The sequence below is a fragment of the Mustela nigripes genome, chromosome 17 (genome assembly GCF_022355385.1).
Source record: "Mustela nigripes isolate SB6536 chromosome 17, MUSNIG.SB6536, whole genome shotgun sequence".
In the NCBI taxonomy this organism is placed as follows: Eukaryota; Metazoa; Chordata; class Mammalia; order Carnivora; family Mustelidae; genus Mustela; species Mustela nigripes.
The window spans coordinates 15,839,994-15,864,713 of record NC_081573.1 but is presented as its reverse complement, the minus strand read 5'-3'; the positions used below and the strand labels follow the sequence as shown (position 1 = coordinate 15,864,713).

General features: G+C 42.0%; 1 protein-coding gene and 1 non-coding gene across 2 annotated transcripts in view; both read right to left on the bottom strand.

Moving 5' to 3' along the window:
* Positions 1-2,709: 2,709 nt before the first annotated feature.
* Positions 2,710-24,720, bottom strand: part of LOC132005614 (gastrula zinc finger protein XlCGF7.1-like) — a 35,067-nt gene continuing 13,056 nt past the window's right edge. The window contains 2 exon segments of the mRNA XM_059382972.1: positions 2,710-4,024; positions 22,305-22,885. Coding sequence (XP_059238955.1) covers positions 3,989-4,024; positions 22,305-22,885 — 617 coding nt within the window. The 3' untranslated portion in view covers positions 2,710-3,988.
* Positions 4,915-5,021, bottom strand: LOC132006220 (U6 spliceosomal RNA). Its single transcript, XR_009401005.1, has one exon. It is a non-coding gene; the product is annotated as a U6 spliceosomal RNA (small nuclear RNA).

Sequence of the window (24,720 nt, the reverse complement as noted above, 5' to 3'; positions counted from 1 at the left end):
CCCTTAAATCTACTAAAGTGGAAATTCGGGTTCAAGGGTAAAAAATGGCTGCACACACCTCTGCTATGTCACCTGCAGCCACAGGGTGGCAGGCAACACCTTCTGTTCCTAAAGAGTTAGCCGGAGAAGGCAGTCCCGCTGCAGAGATCAGGAGAAGCAAGGGCCTCCCAAAGGGACCTACTGGTCCCACAGTGAAACTCCAGCAGGCTGGAGGTTCCATAGTGAGAGAAAAAAACACAAAGTAAACATAATACTTATATACCTTTATAATAAACTATTTATATACATTCAAGTAGAGATGGATACAGTGACAGAAAATAAGGTAGAGAAATCATGGGAACAGCAAGTAATCACAGAGACAGAAAATAAAGTAGAGGAATCACGGAGAGTCGTAGTAATGGATAAGTAAATGATAAATGTAAGGGGAGTGGACCCACATATGTAGACTGTATATGTTCACGCAAATACTTGTATTTGTGCGCCACTCAGTAGAGATGTTTACACAGGCTCCAGTCAGGTTGTGAAGTCAACAGGAGATGAAGGAAAGACAAAGCAGTTAGAGAGTATTAGTCAGACATAAACACAGCTCCTCGCCCCCTTCTGAACACGTTACTACCCCCCGCAGCAGTAGATGCCTACTCCGGCCTGGGCCACTTCTCCCACAGCCTCACAGACACGGATGTACATACCCCAGAACTCATGAGAAGCATGCTCCCCATGCTTGTGCTCTCTCGCTTGCTCCCTATCTGCCAAATAAATAAAATCTTTTAAAAAAATAAAAAAATAAAAAACTATCTCCCAAGCACATACCCGCAAACTAAAGAATTTTAAAGTGTTAAGGGTCACTGTCTCAATTATCACCATGACATGAGATCAAAACCAAACCAGCAAGTGCCATATAGACCAGATGTGTCAACTGAAAATAAAGATATGCTGCGCACTGAGAAGCACTGAACTTCCCCAGTGGGGCAGCGGGGCCAGGAGGTGCCACGCCTGTATCTGTGTGTGCATTTGAATGGACCAATCACACCCTCATCCCCACAGCTCCGCTGTCCTTCACTGGCACTGCAGGGGTGGAGCTGGGAGGGGAATCCACATCCTGGTGATAACCACAGGGAAAGAGACACTTTAGGATTTTGCCCTGATCTCTGAGTGGCATTTTCTCTTCTCCCTCTGGGTTATATTTTCTTGCTGTCCACCTATCTACCATTTTGCCAGCCAAAACTGCAGCCCTCTCCTGTGCCTTTCTCAATGTGAATGTTGAAGGCTTAGACTTACCTCTTCAATCTCTACAAGATTTCCCCACAATTCAGACCTAAAAGAATAAAAACAAGATTTGCCTGAGGAGGTCCAGCCCCCCCCCTCCTTAGGGCAACCCTTAAAGAAACATCAGCCCAGTGTCTCCCCATCTCTGCTCAACAACTCTTTGTGACCCCTCCTTCAGCAACAGAAGGCAAATTCTTACGTAGGCCCACCTGCCTCCATGAACTGTAATACAGCACAGACACCCAGAGGATATCAATATAATTTAACATAATACAAAGTCAGAAAGGGATGTCCGTTATGAAATGTTTAAGCAATAAAGCTGCAGTGATGGGGAGGGAGGGGGAAGAGGACAGGAGTCTAGGATGGGCTGGGAAGGAGTCCAGAGAAACTCCACATCCTGGATTAGGGGGTAGGGGAAATCAGACTCTGAAGAGACAGGTAAGCCAAAATTCTATCTATGCAAACACACACAATTAAGATCATACCAGATCGAGTCAGGTGGGTTAGGAATGACAGACACCAGAGGAAGCAATTGCAAATGTGAAGGGGTTTCTCCATAAACCCTTTGAGGGTAAAAGCCAGACACATCTCCAAGATGTGTTTATAGCAGTATTTCTTCAATTAACAAGACAAAGGCTGGAGTAGCAAGGAGGGATGGAGGCCAGGCCCTTCCCCTGGATCATCAACGTGAAGCTGGCAGCAAGTCACTCTGGAGGCTACCATTTTCCCCATGAGGAATCAAAGCTACAGAGAAGCTCATGGGTGGGTTCAAGGTCAGACAGATAATAAAGATTAGATCTGAGATCTGAATGTTGGCTTCCCAGGCCTGTGCCTGATGCACAATGACTAAAAATCAATCTCAATGGTAAGTAAAAAGTATCTCTCCAAATCCCTCAGGTTATTCTTTTCTGTCAGTATTTGTTCTAAGCTGGACACCGCAGAAGAACAGGGAGAAAAGGAAAACTCAGGAAACTAAACACACTTCTAAACTAATGCATGTCAAAGAAGAAAATGCATCATACCCAAGGATAAAATTTCATTTGGCATGGGTACCTAAGCCTGCATGAGGTTTCTCATCCAAAGCTATGAAATAAATCCTACAAAAATTAAAGATCCACTGAGTAATATTTTAAAGGATTTGGGAAGGTGGTGCTATTACCTATTACTAAAAGAATCAAACCAGGGTTATAGTTTTTAAACAAACCAAAAATCCCATAACCTCCTTAACTGGCTGTTCTTTCTACAAAAACTATGTACATCTGCCCCAAAAATAATGTTAAAAATAATAGTAAATAATACTAATACTGAGGTATCAAAGTCAGTAACTTAAAAGAATTCCAAAGTAACTTGTTGTGCCTTTCACAGCAATTTCTCAAAATAAATTTTATGAAGCTTAAGCCAATCAAAACTAAACGGTTTCATTAATAGCATAAAATCCCCAAAGCCACTGTAACTGGCTGTCCTTATCACAGATGTTCCACTAAATAACACAGCTAACAAGAATTGGATTTTTTTTTTTTTGGAATGTTGGGGCGCTATGGTATCAATGCACTTTTTTTTTTAAGATTTTATTTATTTATTTGACAGAGATCGCAAGCAGGCAGAAAGGCAGGTGGGGGGTGTGTGGAGCAGGCTCCCCACTGAGCAGAGAGCCCCATGCGGGGCTCGATCGGAGGACCCTGAGATCATGACTTGAGCTGAAGGTAGAGGCTTAACCCACTGAGCCACCCAGGCGCCCCTCAATGCACTCTTAACCAGGAATTTATTCATTTAATAAACTTGAATCCATCCGCCAAGGCTTCACAAAGGGCGTCCTGCAAAAAACACACGCCAAGGGGCGCCTGGATGGCTCAGTCGGTTAAGCATCCGCCTTCTGCTGAAGTCCTGGGATCCTGGGTCCTGGGATCCAGCCCTGCCTGCAACGTGCTCCCTGCTCAGTGGGGAGTCTGCTTCTCCCTCTCTCGCTGTCCCTCTCCCTGCTTGTGCTCTCTGTCAAATAAATAAATAAAATATTAAACAAACAAACAAACAAACAAAAAGCCACCTGCCAGAAAATAAACGGGCATTTTACCTGGGTGGGCTGGAAAATGCCCTCTTTTCCTTTTAATATCAAGACCCTGCTAGTCGGAGGTGGGAAACCCTGCAGATCAGTCTCTGTGCAGGTGCCCACCAAGTCCGGTTGGAAAGCAGAAAGAGCTGTAGGTTTACTGCTTGAGTATAGAGCCCGAGTTGGGACCCTCGCCACCGCGACTGCCGAATTCCCAGGCACACAGGACTGACCCAGAGGACTTCACGCGGCGCTGGTCCCCAGCATCCCACGTCCGGCGATCTCTTGCCAGCACAACGTAAAGCTCTGGAACCACGTTCAATGCCACCTGCCTGTCCAGCTTCTTCCGGCCTCGTGTTTGCCTGTGCCTTCATTTGGAGGCAGGCCTCCAGAAACAGTGGTCAATGGGAGACACAGTTAAATACACTGGACTCCGTTTGAAAGCAACACAGGGAAAGAAAGGAAGAATGCAGGTATCTCAAATATAGACAGAGCTCCTAGCCAATGGATGTGCAAAGGAGGCGGGCTCACCTCTCGTTGACCAATAAAAAGCGTTTGCAGCCAACACGCCTACAAAGAATAACCGGTTTCTTGCGGGATTCCTGGCAGGAACGCTTGCTCTGGGCGCCTCACCCGGACTTTCAATCTTCATCTTCTTCATCTTCATCTTCTTCTTCATCTTTTTCTTCTTCTTCTTCTGGTTTTTTTCTTCTTTTTTTTTAGGGAGAGATAGAGAGAGAGAGAGAGAGAGACTGGGAATTAGCAGGAGAGGGGCAGAGGTAGAGGGAGAAGCAGACTCCCCAGCTGAGCAGGGAGTTTGACGTAGGGCTCTATCCCAGGAACCCCAGGATCACCACCCGAGCCAAGGCACCCAACAGACTGAGCCACTCAGGTTCGCCAGGCTGTGATGAGATGTGTCTTTTCCTCAAGGTTTTAAATTGAGACACTTGGAGAGATGACAGAATTGGAGCATGGTAGAAGCTTGGGGCAGGGTGGCGGGTGGAAAGGGTGGGAGATGCATCAACTAAGGCAGTATCTTTATTTTTATACCATACATTTGCCTAATCAGGTTTCCCTCTCTGTACCAGGAGCAGCTCTCCCCTAAGGGGGGGTTTTGAGGAGACATTAGTCCCCAGTCTCTGCTCCCTTGGCCTGAATTGGAATTGGTTGCAGAGCTTTCAATTTCAATGTACACATCTTGGCTAGAAGGGATGGCATCATTGGACTTTTTTTTCTTTTTTTAAAGATTTTATTTACTTATGTGAGACTGAGCATGAGAGGGGAGAAGGTCAGAGGGAGAAGCAGACTCCCTATGGAGCTTGGAGCCCGATGTGGGACTTGATACTGGGACTCCAGGTTCATGACCTGAGCCAAAAGCAGTCGTCCACCAACTGAGCCACCTAGGCACCCCATCGTTGGACTTTTAAAATATTCAATTTTCACTAAATTACATTTATCGCTCTCTTTATGGATACTGAATTTTGTTTCTTACATGCAAAAGCATTCTTATCCTTCAAATTTAAAAATATGCACTTCTTTATTTTCTTCTAATTCTGTAATAGTTTCTGATTTTTACATTTCTTTTGCAGTTGATTTTCGGGGTACAGTGTAAGGTACAGATGAATTTCCATGTCATCCTTATGCAATGGCCATGCTAACCTTCTCTATATCATCCCAATTTTAGTATATGTGCTGCAGAAGGGAGCATGGTGTGAAGTAGAGATGTAACCATTCCCCCCACCATGGATAAACAGCTGTCCACACACCAATTTTTTTTTTTTAACAGAACAACCATTCTTTCCATCTCTCTTTTATGTTTGTGTTACTGTCCCAAAACCATGCTGAAGCTTTATGGGATCTAATAAGGCAAATCCTTCCATTATATAATTATCTTCCATTTTTTTTTCTGGCTTTTCAGGACCCTTTTGTCTTCCAACTAAGAATTAGAATGAGCTGGTCAATTCTATTATTAAAAACTGATGCTAGTATTCTGATTGAGATTGCCTAGAATTTATAGATTATCTTAGAAAGAAGTGACTTTTGGGGGCAACTGGCTGGCTCAGTGGGAAGAATGTGGGGCACCTGATTCCAGGATTGTGTTATTTTTATTTGTATTGTTGTGAGTTGTTTCTAGAAAAGACCCAAAGATTCACCTCTGATTTACCTTCAGGCTCTGTCTAACCAGGAAATGAAAGTTAAGGCATAGTTGCAAAATGCTTAAGTACTGAAAGTGCGCCAAAACACACACACACACACACACACACACACACACACCATCTTCAAAAACTAGGGGATTGTTTTTGGTTACAGGTAAAGAAAATTTCTATTGATCACTAGTTCCCCACAAACCAATAGAACAGAGACTTCCATGGCCATATATGATGAAAGATTTAGACTTTGCAAAGTTCATTCAGAAAAGTCACAAATGGACATCAACAACTATAACAAGCAGCCAAAGTAAACCCAGGGTAAGGGGGCAAATATGATCTCCAGAGTTGCCACATTATAATGTCAGGAGTTCTGGTTTTCAACAAAAAATTATCAGAAGAGAGTCTTTCAGACAGAAATTAAAATGTCACTAGACAATAACTCAATCCCATGAAGAAATAAAGAACACCAGTTAAGATAATTATATAAATAAATATAAAAATCAGTGTTCAGGTGCCTGGGTATCTCAGTTGGTTAAGCAACTGTCTTCAGCTCAGGTCATGATTCTGGAGTCCCAGGATTGAGTCCCGCATCAGGCTCCCTGTTCATCAGGGAGTCTGCTTCTCCCTCTGACCCTCTCCCTTCTAATGCTTTCTCTCTATCAAATAAATACATAAAATATTTAAGAAAAAGTCAGTGTTCATATATTTTTGTTCTATAATTGTATTAGTTCCTATATGAATTAAAAGACAACTGTATGAAGCAATAATTATAAGTCTCTGTTGATGGCACCCAGGTATAAAAACATAATTTGTGACAATAATAAGAGGGTGGCAGAGCTATAAAGGAAGAGAGTTTTTGTATGCTACTGAGGCAAAGTTAGTATTAATTCAAGCTAGACTATTATAGGTTTAAGATGTTAACTGTAACAGAAAATCAACAAGGAAACAATGGCTTTGAATGACACACTGAACCAGATGGATTTAACAGATATATTCAGAACACTTCATCCTAAAACAGCAGATGGTTTTCAAGAGCATACGAAACATCCTCAAGAATAGATCACATCTTAGGCCACAAAACAAGCCTCAACAAATTCAAGAAGCTCAAAGTCATACCATGCATCTTTTCTGACCATAGCACTATAAACTAGAAGTCAACCCCAAGAAAAAAATCTGGAAAGATATTTTTTTTTTAAGATTTTATTTATTTATTTGACAGAGAGAGACACAGCGAGAGAAGGAACACAAGCAGGGGAAGTGGGAGAGGGAGAAGCAGGAGCCTAAGCAGGGAGCCCAATGCATGACTTGATCCCAGGACCCTGGGATTATGACCCAAGCCAAAGGCAGAGGCTTAACAACTGAGCCACCCAGGCACTCCTAAAAAATAATTTCTAATACCAGAAAGTGCTTCATGGAAGAGAAAAACATGAACACCCACAAAGGATTCTTTAACTATTTCAGAAGATTGTTTTCCCATTATTTAATTAAAACAGGAAAAAGAGGGGCATCTGCGTGTCTCAGTGGGTTAAAGCCTCTGTTTTTGACTCGGGTCATGGTCCAGGGGTCCTGGGATTGAGCCCCGCATCAGGCTTTCTGCTCTTCAGGGAGCCTGCTTCCCCCTCTCTCTCTGCCAGCCTCTCTGCCTGCTTGTGATCTCTGTCTATAAAATAAATAAATAAAATCTTAAAAAACAAAACAGGAAAAAGAAACCACATAGACTGCTTCTTCCACTAGCAGGTCTGATTCACTTCAGTGATTGAAAAAGAGCAGGAAATAAAAGAGCAGATGTTCTGACAACCCATTATTCCCACCATCTAACTTTTGAAACATCACCCACACACAAAGAACAAAAGACAAACCAGCATCTCAGCCTGGCAACAAGGAGAGGTCTGAACCGGAGTGACAGGGACAGATGGTGAGGTTGTGCATGTTGGGTGAGGCTGGTGGCTCAGAAGAAGGTGCTCTGCCAGCTCTCCACCTGGGCCTCACCTGTCCTCAGCCAGGAACCTTCTCACCACCCTGACCTGTCACAACTGTCACCTGGAGGAAACACAGCCACCCCTGGAGCCAGCCCTGCCCACAGCCTCCTGAAGAATGCACTCTGCTCTCCTCCGGGACACCTGGCAGCTCTCTCCAGACCTGGAACTCTCCTGTATGCCACAAAACTCCAGGATCTGCCCTTTCCAAAATTACACTGGCCCAAGGCTTTCATGAGAGGCAGAAGGCTCCCTCCAGAATGGTGAACGCCTCCTTTCCTTTCCTCTTATGTCCTATTTCTCCGCACTCACCTTCCCCTCTGGGCAAACACAGCCAGCAGCACATCAATGGAGCGTGAATGTGCTCTGAGATCTGAACCTTTCACAGCAGCTCTCCGAGGACTCCTTGTGCCATCAGAAACTAGCACAGCCCATCCCGGGGTGTTTGAAAACTATCATCTACAGAACAGGAGAATGGAAAACGCTCCATTTCTACCTAGCTCTTCATGAAGCACAACATGGTTTTTTTCCTTCATTGACTTCAATTCCAGTTCGTTTCCATGCAGTGTTCATTCCTTTGCTTCAGGGGGAGAATTTCGTGATTCCTCACCTGCAGACAACAGCCGGGGCTCATCGCAAGTGCCCTTCCTGTAGCCGCCACCGAGTTACCCCTTCCCCTCGTGCCCCTGCCTCCAGCAACCCCCGTTTGTGCTCTAAAGTTGAGTCTGCCTCCTCATGTGCCTGTCCTCCTCCCACTATGGTCATCTGTGTTCTTTCTGAAACTCCAGCGGAGGGAAGTCAGTGGGTTTTGTTTTTCCTTACAGATTTTGCTTAGTTTAACCCACTCTCGGTCCACCTGCATCATTGCGGACAGAGGTTTTGTTCTTTGGGAATCTGGGTCCTGTTCCATTGTGTATCTGTCTCCCACATCTTCTTTCTCTGTTCACCAGTGAACAGACACTGGGACTCCCTCCATAGTTTCACTATTGTTATTCATGCTGCTACAAACACCACGGGGCTTGGACCCCCACTGAATGTGCATTTTTGTGTCCTTTGGGTAAATACCTAGAAGTGCGATTGCTGGATCCTAGGGTTGTTTGATTCTTAGCTTTTGGAGGAACCACCACACTCAGTTCCAGAGTGGCTGCAGCGGCCCGCACTCCCGCCAACAGTGCAGGAGGGTTCCGCTTTATGCACAACATTTCCTGCAAGCAATTCCCTAAAGAGGGACTGGGAAAACCTGTGGGATAACCTGACTCATGCAGCGACAGGCAAGCAGTTCCAGAAATCCACCCAGGGTTCCCAAGGCCAAGCCTCTTGAAGCCACTGGCATGTTTCTATCCAGGAAAATTCCCAAACACTCTCCTTCTGACTTCACCACCCCTTGAACTACAGAGAAAATACGGCATGTCCAGATATCTAGATGATCCACTGAGTGAAACTAGAAGGTCAAGCTTAACTTTTAAATCATAGAAGGCCCCTTGAAATCATTTTGAATTCTTCCTCTGCCCTCATTGTAACTCTCTGGATGAAAAGACTAATCAGTTAGGAAACACTTGTCTCTGACAAATGATAAGACACCATCCAAGTCTCTATCTGACTGCGAACAGCCACCTAACTATAGATGCTGGCCACACCACCACAATCTAGGCCCAATGGAATAAACACTATTAGATGAAAGAACACATTATATATTAAAAACACACAAAGAGTAAATCTTGTCTTCCCTTTCTAATCAAAGTGATTGCCTAGGAAAGAGATGTTCCAAGTACCTTTGTAATCCAGAAATGAAGCAGAGAAAATAGGATCCTCTGCCATGTGTTCCCTGCAGGGAAACTAAGGAACTCGGGCACCCATTCTAGACTGCTGACAGCTGCTTCATCTGACTTTGTGGCTCCACTAGAGACAAGAGAAATGCTCAGGAGGTTTGAGGATAAAGAGAAGTTTTACCTCCCATCTTAACATGGATGTGACATTGCACCGAACATACCTGTTTATTTCTCTGAAGGCTGACATCCTGGGACAAGCTGCATGACTGACTCAGGGGCTGATTTCAAAACTTTGGGTCTTGTGGAGCCAGAATGGGGAAGTGTTGTCAGGCAGGGATAAGAAGGCACCTTTGACCTAAGGCCTGCACATCTGTTCCAGTTCCTGGGAGAAGGGGAGACACATGCTAGTTTCTTAAGTAGTAATTAGTTTCATTCTAAAGTCGACTGATGCATTGTCCTTTTTGGGGAAGTGAAGTTACTCTTCCAAAAACAAAACAAACCCCCACTCAACTCATTGGTTCCAAATGCAATGTGAGTCAGGTTTGGTTTCCTCCAGGCTCCAGACCCCCACTGGGAGGTCCCTCCTGCACCGTTCTAACAGCCCATTATCACCAAACCTGGGGACATGAGGCACAATGCTGAGTTGGGGGACAACTCTAGGGATTATTACCACCACTCTTGAGCCTGAGTAAACAGACTATACAGCTCACCACTGCGTCCTGTAGAAACAAGCTGCAGTGCATCACCTCTCAGGATCTTTCACCCAGCACCTCACCACCGCCCTCAGCGCTGACAGGCTGCACTGACTCATCTTCCAGCGTCTTTTGCAGTGCAACTTGTCACTGCCTCCAGTGATGGCAAGCAGCATTGCCATGCCTTCCAGTGACTCTTGCTCTGCAGAGCAACTCACCACTTCCAGAGTCTCGCAATGCAGCTCACAACTACCTCCAGTGGTCTCAAGCCACACTGGCAAGTCTTCCACCATCACTCAGACTGCAACTCAGCACTACCTCCAATGGAGGAAATCCACGTTACCTCTCCTTCCCACGCCTTGCACTGTATCTGTCCACTGCATCCATTGTCCAGATGTGCCAGCAGCCCATCTTCCAGTGTCCAGTGCACTGCAGCTCAGCACTGCCTCCCTTGGTGGCAAGCTGAACTGCCCCCTTTCAGCATCTTTTGCACTGGAGCTCAACACTGCCTCCAGTGGTGGAAAGCTGAATTATGAGACCTGCTTGATGGCATGGCAGTGTAGAATTGTGTCACTGGAAGCAGTGCTAAGCTGCATTGTGAGACCCTGGGAGAAATGGAAATGTAGGCTCCCGCCACTGGAGTGGTCAGCTGCAGTGCGAAACGCTGGAAGGAGGTTTGAGATTTCAGTCCAAATCTTGTGAGAACTCAGGCAGTTCTCATAAGATTTTTACCCAAATACTGTGAAAACTCATTCCAAATATCCTATGAATTTATTCCAAATCTCGAGAGATCTCAGTCTAAATCTCCTAAGAACTCGGGCAATTCTCAGGAGATTTCTACACAAATCTTTTTTTTTTCTAAAGATTTTATTTATTTATTTATTTGACAGACAGAGATCCAAGTAGGCAGAGAGGCAGGCAGAGAGAGAGGAGGAAGCAGGCTCCCCACTGAGCAGAGAACCCGATGCGGGGCTCGATCCCAGGACCCTGAGATCACGACCTGAGCTGAAGGCAGAGGCATTAACCCACTGAGCCACCCAGGCGCCCCTCTACACAAATCTTATGACAACTCATTTCAAATATTGTGAGAAATCAGGGAAATCACACAATCTCAGTCCAAATCTCGTGAGAACTTATTTCAAATCTCAAGAGATCTCAGTGCAAATCTCCTGAGAATTCCAGCAATTCTCAAGAGATTTGGGTTGAAATCTCATGAGAACTCATTTCAGATATTCTAAGAACTCAAGGAAGTCAGGTGATCTCAGTCCAAATCTCCTGAGATCTCAGTCCATATCCTGTGAGATCTTATTTCAAATCTCCAGAGATCTCAGTCCAAATCTGATAAAAAAAAAACCTCAAAAGAGCGTTTTTTTTTCTTTTTTAAGATCTTATTTGTTTATTTGACAGAGACACAGGGAGAGAGGGAACACAAGCAGGGATGGTGGGTGGGAGAGGGAAAAGCAGGCTTCTTCAGAGCATGGATCCTGATGCGAGATTCAATCCCAAGACCCTTATATCATGACCTGTGCTGAAGGCAGACAATTACCAACTGAGCCACCCAGGTGCCCCTGGAAAGTGTATAAGTGTGTGAGTGAGTTGTGTGTTTGTGTGTGTGTAGAAAGAGATATTAAATAACCTGCTACTATACAACAAATGAGTCAACCAGAAAATCAGAAAAGAAATTTAAAAGCACATAGAAACAAATGAAAATGAAACCACAACAGTCCAAAACCTTTGGGATACAGCAAAAGCAGTTCTAAAAGAAAAGTTTATACCAATACAGGTCTATCTCAAGAAGCAAGAAAAAATCTCCAATAAACAACCTAACCTTACACCTGAAGAAGTTATAAAGAGAACAACAAACAAAACCTAAACCAGCAGAAGGAAGGAAATAATAAAGATTAGAGCAGAAATAAATGATATAGAATTAAAAGGATAGAACATATTAATGAAAAGAGGAGCTGACTTATTGAAAAAAATCAGTAAAATTGATAAACCTCTATCCAGACTTATCAAGAAAAGAAAAAGACAATGGATTAAAATAAAATCACAAATGGCAGAGGAGAAATAACCAACACCACAGAAATACACACAAGCATAAGAGAATATTATGAAAAATTATGTGCCAACAAACTGGACGACCTAGAGGAAATGGATAAATTCCTAGAAACATAAATTACCAAAACTGAAGCAGGGAGAAATAAAAAATGTGAACTGACCAAAAGCCAGTAAAAAAATTGAATCAGTAATCAAATAAATCCCAACAAACAAAAGTCCAAGGCCAAATGGCTTTGCAGGTGAATTCTAACAAAGATTTAAAGAAGAGTTAATACCTATACTTCTCAAACTATTCCAAACAATAGATAAGGAAGGAAAACTTCCAAATTAATCTTATGAAGGAAGCATTACTCTGATATTAAAAAGAGATAAGGACACCACACACACATAGAATTACAGGACAATATCTCTGATAAACATAGATGCAAAAATCTTCAACAAAATACTAGCAAACCAAATCAACAAAATACATTAAAAAATTATTTACCACAATCAAGTGGGATTTGTTCCTGGAAGAGTGTTTCAATATTCACAAATCAATCAACATGATACATCATATTAAAAAAAAGAAAGAGTAAGAACAATATAATCATTTCAATAGATGCAGAAAAAAGCATTTGACAAAGTACAACATCCATTCATGATAAAAACTCTGAACAAGGTAAGTTTAGAGGGGAACATATTACAATTATATGGCCAATTAATCTTTAATAAAGCAGGAAAGACTATCAACTGGGAAAAAGACAGTCTCTTCAACAAATGGTGCTGGGAAAACTGTACAGCAACATGCACAAGAATGACACTGGACCACTTTCTTATACCATATACAGAAGTAAATCTGAAGTGGGTTAAAGACCTAAATGTGACATCTGAAACCATTAAAATCCTAGAAGAAAGCACAAGCATTAATTTCTCTGACATTGGCTATAGCAACTTTTTCTAGATAGGTCCTCTGAGGGAAGAGAAACAAAAAGCAAAAATAAACTACTGAGACACCACCAAAATAAAAAGCTTCTGTGGAGTGAAGAACACAATCAACAAAAGTAAAAGGGAACCTATGGAATGGGAGAAGATATTTGCAAATGATATATCCAATAAAAGGTTAATATCCAAAATATATGAAGAACTTCTACAACTCAACAGCCAAAACACAAATAACCAATTAAAAAATGGGCTGAAGGACAGTTATTTCTCCAAAGAAGACATACAATTCACCAAAAGACATGGGAAAAGATGTTCATCATCACTCATCATCAGGGAAATGCAATCAAAATTACAATGGGAGATCACCTCACACCTGTTGGAATGGCTAAAATCAACAACACAAGAAACAGCGTTGGCAAGAATGGAGAACTGTTGGTTGGAATGCAAACTATTACAGCCACTATGGAAAACAATATGGAGGTTCCTCAAAAAATTAAAAATGGAACTACCCTAGCACCTGGGTGGCTCAGTTGGTTGGTTAAGCAGCTGCCTTTGGCTCAGGTCATGATCCCAGGGTCCTGGGATTGAGCCCCTCCTCCGGTCTCCCTGCTTGGAAGAAGTCTGCTTCTTCCTCTGCCCCTCCCCCCTACTCATGCTTTCTCTCTCTCAAATGAATAAATAAAATCCTAAAAAAAAAAAAAAAATAGAACTACCCTATGACCCAGCAACCACACTATTGGGTATTTTCCCAAAGAATATAAAAACACTAATTCAAAGGGACACATGTATCCCTTTGTTTATAGCAGCATTATTTACAAGAGAAGCAGCCCAAGTGTCCATTGATTGATGAATGGATAAAGAAGTTGGGGTGCATATATACAATAGCTTATTATTCAGTCACGAAAGAGAATGAAATCCTGCCATATGCAACAACATGGATGGAGCTATGGAGTATAATGCTAAGTGAAATAAGTCAGTCAAAGAAAAACAAATACCATATGATTTCACTCATATGTGTCATTTAAGACTCAAATGAGCATAAGGACAAGAGAGAGGGAGGGAAAAAGAGAGAGAGAGAGAAATCAAGAAACAGACTCTTAATTATAGAGAACAAACTGTAGGTTCCCAGAGGGGAGAGGGGTAGGGGTAAGGGTCAAATAGGTGATGGGTATTAAGGAGTACAATTGTTGTGATGAGCACTAGGTAATGAATGGAAGTGTTGGATCACTATATTATATATCTGAAACTAATATAACACTGTATGTTAACTAACTGGAATTAAAATAAAAACTTTAAAAAAAAGATGTCAGCTGTAATCCCCCTTATAACCAATAAGAAAATAAGTTAAAAGTACATAGAGAAAGAAATAAAGAGGGAATCAGAATGGTACACTCAAAAAAAAAAAATCAAAGTAAAAGGCAGTAATAAACTTGAGAACAAAATATGTATAACATAAAAAACAAATAGCATAATGGCAGAAATCCTTTATCAGTACTTATTTATTTTATTTATTTATTTTTAAAGATTTATTTGAGAGAGAGAACGCACAAGCTGGAGGGGCAGAGGGAGAAGGAGAGAAAATCTCAAGTAGACTCCATGCTGAGCACAGACCCTGAACCAGGGCTTGACCCCATGACTCTGAGAGCATGACCTGAGCCAACACCAAGAGTCAGATGCTTAACACACTGCACCCAGGTGCCCCAGTAATTAATTAATTTTTGAAATATTTTTAATTTATTTGAGAGACAGAGAGCATGAGAGAGCAAGCATGAGCATGGGGGAAAGGCAGAAGGAGAAGCAGGCTCCCCGCTGAGCAGGAAGTCCAATGTTTGGCTCCATCACAGGACCCTGGGATCATGACCTGAGCTGAAGGCAAAAGCTTAACTGATTGAGTCACCCAGGTGCCCTTATTTATTTCTTAAGTAGGCTCCATGCCCAGTGCAGAGCCCAAAGCGGGGCTGAACTCAGGACTGAAATCTTGAACTGAGCCAAGATCAACAGTTGGTCACTCAACTGACTGAGCCACCCAGGCGTTCCAGTATTTAATTGTAAGTGGATTAAACTTTCCAACAAAAAGGCAGATATTGGCAGGATGGATTTTTTAAATGATCTAACTACATGCTGTCTAAAAGAGACTCACTTTATTTATTTATTTTTAAAGATTTTATTTATTTATTTGACAGACAGAGATCACAAGTAGGCAGAGCAGCAGGCAGAGTGAGAGGAGGGGAAGCAGGCTCCCTGCTGAGCAGAGAGCCTGATGCAGGGCTCCATCCCAGGACTGTAAGACCATGACCTGGGCTAAAGGCAGAGGCTTTAGTCTACTAAGCCATCCAGGCATCCCTATTTATTTATTTATTTATTTTTTAAACATTTTATTTATTTATTTGACAGAGAGAAATCACAAGTAGATGGAGAGGCAGGCAGAGAGAGAGGGAAGCAGGCTCTCTGCTGAGCAGAGAGCCCGATGCGGGACCCGATCCCAGGACTCTGAGATCATGACCTGAGCTGAAGGCAGCGGCTCAACCCACTGAGCCACCCAGGCACCCCCTATTTATTTATTTTTAAAAATGTTATTTATTCACTTGAAAGAGAGAAAGAGCAAGCAAGGGCAAGTTGGGGGAAAGGTAGAGGGAGAGGGAGAAGCAGACTCCCTGCTGATCAGGGAGCCTGATACGGGGCTCAATTCTAGGACCCAGAGATCATGATCTAAGCCAAAGGCAGATGCTTAACCATCTGAGCCACCCAGGCACCCACACCAAGAGACTCACTTTAGACCCAAAGACACATATAGTTTCAAAGTGAAACAATGGACAATTACATTTAGGCAGTTGGTAACTCAAAGAGATCTGAGATGGCTATAATAGCATAGAAAAGTAGACTTTAAATGAGAAAAGGTTAAAGAGACAATGAATTATATATTAATTAAAGTGTCAGTCTTCAGAAGGCACAACAATCAAAAATATATATGCAGCTAACAATAGAGCCATATAATATACAAAGCAAAACCCAATAGGATTGAATGAAGAAATAGACAATTCAACAATAATAGTTGAAGACCTCAAGCCCCATATTTATTAAAAGACACACACAGATCAACAAGGAAACATAGGACTTGAACAAGGCTATAAACCAACTAGAACTAACAGACATATGTAAAACACTTCACCTAACGTCAGAACAAACATTATTCTCAAGTGTCATGGAACATTCTTTAGGACAGACCACATGCTAAGACAGACAGACAGACAGACAGACACACACACACACACACACACACACACACACTCCTCAGTAAATTTATAAGCACTGAAACCATATAACGTATCTTCCCTGACCAGATGGAATGAAATTAGAGATCAGTAGAGAAGGAAATCTGACTACTCACAACTACATGAAAATTAAACACAGTTTGAAACAACCAGTGGATCAATGAAAAAAAAAATCACAACAGAATTCAGACAATACTTTGAGATGAATGAAAACATAAACACATCAAAACTTCAAGGCTTCTGCTAATGCAGTACTCAGAGGAAAATTCACAGCTATAAATGGCTACATTAAAAACAAGAAAGATCTCAAATCAATAACTTGACTTTCTACCTTAAGAAACTAGAAAAAGAAGAGCAAATAAACACAAAGTAAGCAGAAGGAAAGAAATGATAAATATTAGAAAGGATATACATAAAACAAGAAATAGAAAAACAAGAGAGAATCAATAAAATAAAAAATTGGTTCCTTGAAAAGATTGACAGAACTGATAAACCATTAGATAGACTAAGAAAAATAGGTGATTCAAGTTACTAGTATCTGGAATGAAAGTTGGGACATTACTATTAAACTTGCAGAAATGAAAAAATTATAAGAGAACATTATGAACAATTTTATAAACAAATCAGATGACTCAGATGAAGCTGACAAGTTCCTAGAAACACAAAAACTACCATAACCTATTCAAAAGGAGTATGTAACAGTCTTTTCATGGCAAATGAGGAAATTGAATCAGAAAGCCAGTACATTCTGTTATGGAATGAATGTTTTTGTCTCTCTCAAAATTCATATGTTCAAGTCCTAATCCCCCACATGAAGGTATTTCAAGTTGGAGTCTTTGAGAGATAACTAGGCTTAGATGAAGTCATGAGGGCAGAGTTCCAACAACAGGACTAGTACCCTTGTAAGAGGAAACCAGAGAGTGTGCTCTCTATGTGACTCTCCCTCTTCCATATGAAGATACAGCAAGGAGGCAACTGTCTGCAAATCAGAAAGAAGGCCCTCAACAGATGCTGAATCTGGTGGCACTTTGACCTTGGACTCCCCAGCTTCAGAACTATGAAAAATAAATGTTTGTTGTTTAGGCCACATCTATGGTTATTTTACTATAGCACCCCAAATTGACTAAGAAAACCTCTAACAAATAAAAGAATCATATGGCTTCACTGGTGAATTCTACCAAAACATTTAAAGAATTATCACCAATATTTCTGAAACTCTTCCAAAAAAATTAAAAAGAAGGGAATACTTCCAAATTAATTCTATAAGGCCAGTATTACCCCAATATCAAAACCAGATAAATACATCATGGAAAACTACAGACCAACATTCTTTATGAATAGAAATGCCAAGAATCCTCAATAAAATACTAGCAAATTGAATTAAGCTGCATGCAAAAAACTTGTGCACCATGACCAAGTGGGATGTATCCCAGGAACGTAAGGCTGGTTCAACATGGGAAAATCCATGAATGAAATATATTAATAGAACAAAGAAAAAAGGGCATCTGTGAAAATTAATAGCGAAAGCTTTTTCCTCTAAGACAAGGAACAAGAAAGACAAGGATGTCTCCTCTTGCCACTTCTCTTAAACATTATACTGGAAGTTCTAGCCAAGGCAAGTGGGCAAGAAAAAGAAGTAAAAGTCATCCAAATTGGAAAGAAAAAAAGCAAAACTACTTCTCTTCACAGATAATATGATCTTGTATATAGTAAACTCTAAACAATCCACTAAAAATTATTAGAAATTATAAATGAGCTCAGCAAAGTTCCAGGATACAAAATCAATGTTCAAAAGTCAGTTGTATTTCTACATATTAGTAATGAACAATCCCAAAATGAAATTTAAAACAAGAATAAGATTCTTGGGGCACCTGGGTGGCTCAGTGGGTTAAACCCTCTGCCTTCGGCTCAGGTCATGATCTCAGGGTCCTGGGATCGAGCCCCACATCGGGCCTCTGCTCAGCAGGGAGCCTGCTTCCCCCTCTCTCTCTGCCTGCCTCTCTGCCTACTTGTGATCTCTGTCAAATAAATAAATAAATTTTTTAAAAAAGAATAATATTCTTGTATACTGCAAAATATAAAACACTGTTGAAAGAAATTAAAGAAGACTTAAATAAATTGAAAGACACCCTGTGTTCATGAATTCTAAGCCTTAATGTTGTTAAGATGGCAATATTTCCCAAAGCCACTGCAGATCCAATGCAATCCCTATCAAAATCCCAATGGCTTTTTTTTTTTTTTCCAGAAACAGACAAGCTGATCCTAAAATTTATATGGTATTACTAATGAGTCACAATGGCCAAAATTATCTTGAAAAAGAAGAAAATTGCAGGGACACCTGGGTGGCTCGGTTGGTTAAGCAGCTGCCTTCGGCTCGGGTCATGATCCTGGCATTCTGGGATCGAGTTCCACATCAGGCTCCTCGCTTGGCAGGGAGCCTGCTTCTCCCTCTGCCTCTGCCTGCCATTCTGTCTGCCTGTGCTTGCTCTTTCTCCCTCTCTCTCTCTGACAAATAAATAAAATCTTAAAAAAAAGAAGAAGAAGAAGAAGAAAATTACAAGACTCGCATTTCTTGTTTTCAAAACTTACTACAATACTGCAGAATCAAACCAGTATGGTACTGACAAAGGCTAAACACGTATCAATGAAACTGAACTGGGAAGCTAGAGATAAACCCATACATCTAAGGTCAATCGATTTTCAAAAAGTATGCAAGACTTCAGTGGGAAAAGAATAACATTTTCAACAAATGGTACTGAGACAACTGGGTATCAACTTGTGAAGGGATGAATTTGGAACCCCACCTTACACCATATACAGAACTAATTAAAAATGGGCCAAGGACTTAAATGTAAGAGCTAAAACTATGAAACTCTTAAAAGTAAATATAAGTATAAAATGTTGTGACTTTCTATTACGTAACCATTTCTTTTTTTTTTTTTTAGATTTTATTTATTTATTGACAGACAGAAATCACAAGTAGGCAGAGAGGCAGGCAGAGAGAGAGAGAGAGGAGAAAGCAGACTCCCTGCTGAGCAGAGAGCCTGATGTGGGGCTCGATCCCAGGACCCTGGGATCATGACCTGAGCTGAATGCAGAGGCTTTAACCCACTGAGCCACCCAGGTGCCCCTATTATGTAACCATTTCTTAAAATAGAACATCAAAAGCACAAATATCAAGAAAAAAGCAAATAAATTAGACTTCATCAACATTAAAAACTTGTAAATAAAATAAAATTTTAAAAAATTAAAAACTTGTGCATCAAAGGACATCACCAAGAGAGTGAAAATAAAACACACAGAATGGGAGACCATATTTGCAAATGACAGCAACATATAAATAATTTTTACAATTCAACAACAAAAAGATAATCCAGTTTTAACATGGACAAAGAGGGGCAGCTGGGTGGCTCAGTTGGTTAAAGCCTCTGCCCTTGGCTTAGGTCATGATCCCAGGGTCCTGGGATCGAGCCCCACATCAGGTTCTCTGCTCAGCGGGGAGCCTGCTTCCCCCGCCGCCCTCCCCTGCCTGCCTCTCTGACTACTTGTGATCTGTCAAATAAATAAATAAAATCTTTAAAAAAAATAATAAAATGGACAAAGGACTTGAAGAGACATTTCTCTAAAGAAAATATACAAATGGCCAATAAACACAGGAGAAGAAACTCAACATCATTAGTAGTTACAGAAACGTAAATCAAAACCACAAGATACCACTTCACAGCTACCAATGGGACTAGGATTTTTTTTTTAAGGCAGGGGGAGGACAGGGAATGACAACTGCTGTTGAAAATGTGGAAAAACTGGAACCCCCATACATTGCTAGTGGCAAAGTAAGATGGTATAACCACTATGGGAAACAATTTGGCAGCTCCTCGAAAAGTGAAAGATGGAATGACCATATGATCCACCAATTCCACTCCTCCATATACATCCAAGAGAATCAAAAGCATATACTCAATGAAAACCTTGTACATGAATGTTCATGGTAACATTTTTCATAATAGCTCTGAACTGGAAACAACTCAAATGTCCATCAACTGAAGAATAGATAAAATCTGTGCTATATCCATACAATACAATATTGTTCAGCTGTAAGAAGCAATGTAGCAGTGACACCTGCTATAACATGGATAAACCGTGGAAATATTATGGGAAGTGAAAGCAGCCATAAAAGGCCACATGCTGCATGATTCCATTTATGTCGAATGTCCAGAAAAGTTCACAGGGACAGAAAGCAAGTTAGTGGTTGCCAGAGGTAGGCAGGAGGGAAGAATGGGGAGTGACTGCCTAATGGGAAGGGGCTTTCTTTTTGGCCTGGTGAAAAGGCCCTGGAAGGAGATAGTGGTAGTGGTTAGACAACCTTGTAAATTTACTCAAAACTACTCAGCTGTGCTCTTGGAAAGGTTAAATAGTAAAGTTTATGTTACCTGAACTTTACCTCAATTACAAAAAAAAAGTTTAGGGGCACCTGGATGTTCAGTGGGTGAAAGCCTCTTGCCTTCAGCTCAGGTCATGATCTCAGGGTTCTCAGGTCAAGCCCCACGTCGGGCTCTCTGCTCAGCAGGGAGCCTGCTTCCCCCTTTCTCTCTGCCTGCCTCTCTGCCTACTTGTGATCTCTGTCTGCCAAATAAATAAATAAATCTTAAAAAGAAAGTTTAAAGCAAAGGGTGATTCCTTGAAAAAACGTTTTAAATGAATATTTATTTTTTGAAGATATATACTAGAGTATTTAGCGATGAAACAATATCATAGTCTAGGATTTGCTTTAAAATACTCCAGGATTGGGCGCCTGGGTGGCTCAGTTGGTTGGACGACCTCAGGTCATGATCCTGGAGTCCCGGGATCGAGTCCCACATTGGGCTCCCAGCTCCATGGGGAGTCTTCTCCCTCTGACCTTCTCCTTGCTCATGTTCTCTCTCACTGTCTCTCTCTCAAATAAATAAATAAAATCTTAAATAAAATAAAATACTCCAGGATTGTGTATGTAAGGGAGGAGGGTAGAATAAAGGAGACAATTCATCACGAGTAGCTAGATGATGGGGACAGGAATTTGCTTACACTGTTCTATTTCTATATTTGTTTGAAAATTTCCAGGTACATGTAAAAATCCAATGTATAATATTGTAAAATTGCATAATTATTTTCTGTATATTGACATAGAGTAAAATTTCATCATGTGTTTTAGGACTTCAATAAACTCAGTTTTTTAAAAAGTCTTAGAATACCCATCAATTCTCCTCCTAGGTTTATGCCCAAAAGGAATTAAAGTACGTCGACACAAAATATGTGTGTACCCAGATGTTCACAGCAACAGCTGAAACCTGGAAACAATCCAAATGTAAATGTCCCTCAGCAAGCAAACGGACAAAAGGCAGTTGTGTTGAGTTGTGTTGTATGGAATGCTAAATGGGTGATCTCTGGTGTACATACAAGGACATGGGTGATTCCTGCAAACACTGAGTGAATGAGGTCCTGCATAAAAGACAACATGCTGTGTAATTCCACTTACATGATATTCTAGAACTTACAAAACTAATATACATTTTAGAAGTCAGGAGAGTGATTTCCTTTGTGGAGTGGCAAGCCGAAGGGAGCACGCAGACGTTCTCCAAGAAAAGCTGGAAATGTTCTGTTTCTCTAGCCAGGAGCTCCAACATGGGTGTGTTGGCTTCATGAAAATCTACTTAGCTGCACACTTATGATGTCTTTCCCACACAAACAGAAATAAGTGCCCTATACTGTTAAGCCTGACCCAGGCCCTGCATCTCAGCAGACACAGCCTGATACTCCCCCCAGCTCTGACTGAACACTTTCTCACACATGGCACAGGGATAGGGCCTCTCCCCTGTGTGCACCCCCTGGTGTCTCTTGAGGGATAAGCGGTGCCTGAAGCCCCTCCCACAAGCCCCACACCTATAAAGCCGCTTTCTGGTGTGGACCCTCTGGTGGAGGCCCAGGTCCTTGCTCCGGCCAAACTGCTTCCCACAGGCCTCACACCGGAATGGTCTCTCCCCAGTATGGATGCGCTGGGTTGACCCTCTGGCTGAAACCTTGGCCACATGTGTCACACACATAGGCTTTGTCTCCTGCATGGTCCTGCCAGTGTCACGCCAGTGCAGAGCGTGAAGTCAAGCCCCAGTCACATACCTCGCAAGCATGGGGCTTCCTTCCTGGGCGGACGTTCTGGTGGATCTGCGGGGCTGCCACGCAGATGGAGTCCTTGCCACAGTCACGGCATCTGAAGGGCTTCTCGCCCATGTGGACACGCTGGTGGTTCGAGAGGTTGGAGCTACAGCTTAAGTCCTTCCTGCACACTTGACACATATCGGGCTTCTCACCCATGTGGACTCGTGGGTGGATGGACAGGTTAGAGTTGCAGCTGAAGTCCTTCCCGCATTCCTCACATGTGTGAGGTTTCTTTCCCACGTGGTCCTTCCTGTGCCTTCTCAGAGTGGATCATGAGTTGAAGACTCTGGAACGCTCCGTGTACTGGTAGGGCTTTTCTCTGGATAGGAGCCTGGGAAGGTTAAGGTCGGCTGTCCTTACACTGAAGGCTATTCCACGCCCATTATATGGCAAGGGCTTCTCTCCTGTATGGGTTTGCTGGTGAAGTAGGTGGTTTCTGAGCTGTCTGAAGTCTTGGCCACACTGAGAAACCCCCACACGGTAGGGTTTTTCTCTTGGAGATACTTGCCAAGGGAGAATCCCATCATTCTCATCCTTGACACCTGGGACCAAAAAATGAGATGACAAAAGTGAGCAGGGATTTTGTCGAAGGATGCACAGTGCACCTGGACACACTCTCAGGCAGTGATGGGAAGACCAAAAAGCTCTGTAAAGTAGAGAAATGTTGGGCTGTTGGTTTTTGTCCTCTTGACCTTGGGTTTTTCATTTTTGTTTCAGTGGTAAAAGGAACATATAGAAGGCCCTCTCCTTAGTGAGGAAATTAAGTGTTACTAAAACACTGGATTAAATTCCATGAACTACAAATGTGTTAGCGCTTTTAAAGCATAATTATCAAAAAGTTAAAAATATAACTTTTACAAGTATGAAATGAACAGGGGCACCTAGTTAGCTCAGTTGGGAGAATACACGACTCTTGATCTCAGGGTCATGAATTCAAGCCATGTGTTGGGTGTAGAGCTTAACACACACACACACACACACATCAAATATGGAGTGAACACCTGTCAAAAATTTTAATGAGGAACAAATAAGATGGTAAGGCTGATTCATAAGCATGTAAGGAGCCTGAGCATTTAATGCTCTTATAAGAAAGGTATTTGTCTCGGAGCACCTGGGTGGCTCAGAGGGTTAAGCCTCTGCCTTACGGCTCAGGTCATGATCTTAGGGTCCTGGGATCAAGCCCCGCATCTGGCTTTCTGCTCAGCAGGGAGGCTGCTTCCCCTCCTCTCCCTGCCTGCCTCTCTGCCTACTTGTGATCTCCATCTGTCAAATAAATAAAAAATAATCTTTAAAAAAAAGGTACTTGTCTCCAATCAAAAAATATTTACATATTTTCAATTGAAAACATAAAAAGTCAAATAATTTGTATTTTTAAAAAGATTTTATTTATTTATTAGACAGAGATCACAAGTAGGCAGAGAGGCAGGCATAGAGAGAGAAGGGGAAGCAGGCTCTCTGCTGAGCAGAGAGCCCAATGCAGGGCTCGATCCCAGGCCTCTGGATTCATGACTTGAGCCGAAGGCAGAGGCTTTAACCAACTAAGCCACCCAGGCATCCCAAATAATATGTATTTTTAAAACTGCTACCCATCTCTTCATGGATTTGTGGTTACTGATGGCATTTACTCCTGGCTGGCTGGTTCTCACCTGAATAGGAGCTTCTTGGCATTTCTTCCTCCACCCATACTTCATCTTCTTGTTCAAAATGGAAAATCATCTCTGGTTTGTACTGTATATGCCCTGCTTGAGGGGAAAGACTTGTGGATTAGGGCCCTGCAGTGTGACTGAAGGCCCTAACACAAGTCAGATCTAGGCTTTGGTATCTGTGAAGATCCTCTGACTGAGAAAGGTGAGTAAATCTATTGTACACCGATATCACGTTTTGTATTTACTTATACACTCATAAAAATGTGTATTTATTTCTCAAACGAGAAGTTCCAGGAATTTTGGGGAACTTCAGTAAAGAGACCCATTTGTGGGGCACCTGGGTGGCTCAGTGGGTTAGAGCCTCTGCCTTCGGCTCAGGTCATGATCTCAGGGTCCTGTGGTCGAGCCCTGCATCGGGCTCTCTGCTCGGTGGGAGGCCTGCTTCCTCCTCTCTCTCTGCCTCCCTCTCTGCCTACTTGTGATCTCTCTGTCAAATGAATAAATAAAATCTTTTTAAAAAATTAAAAAAAAAAGAGAGACCCATTTGCAATATAAAGCAGTAATAATGCTCAGTGTAGTGAACAGGCAGTGATGAGGTCAGGAAGTGGAGCCCCAAGTATGGTTTGAAGAAACTTGTCAAAAATGCAGACCCCATCCCAGATCCATGCAATGTTGGTGATAGAACCCATGGTTGTAGGTTTTTTGGATAACCTCGTATTTTATAGAAACGT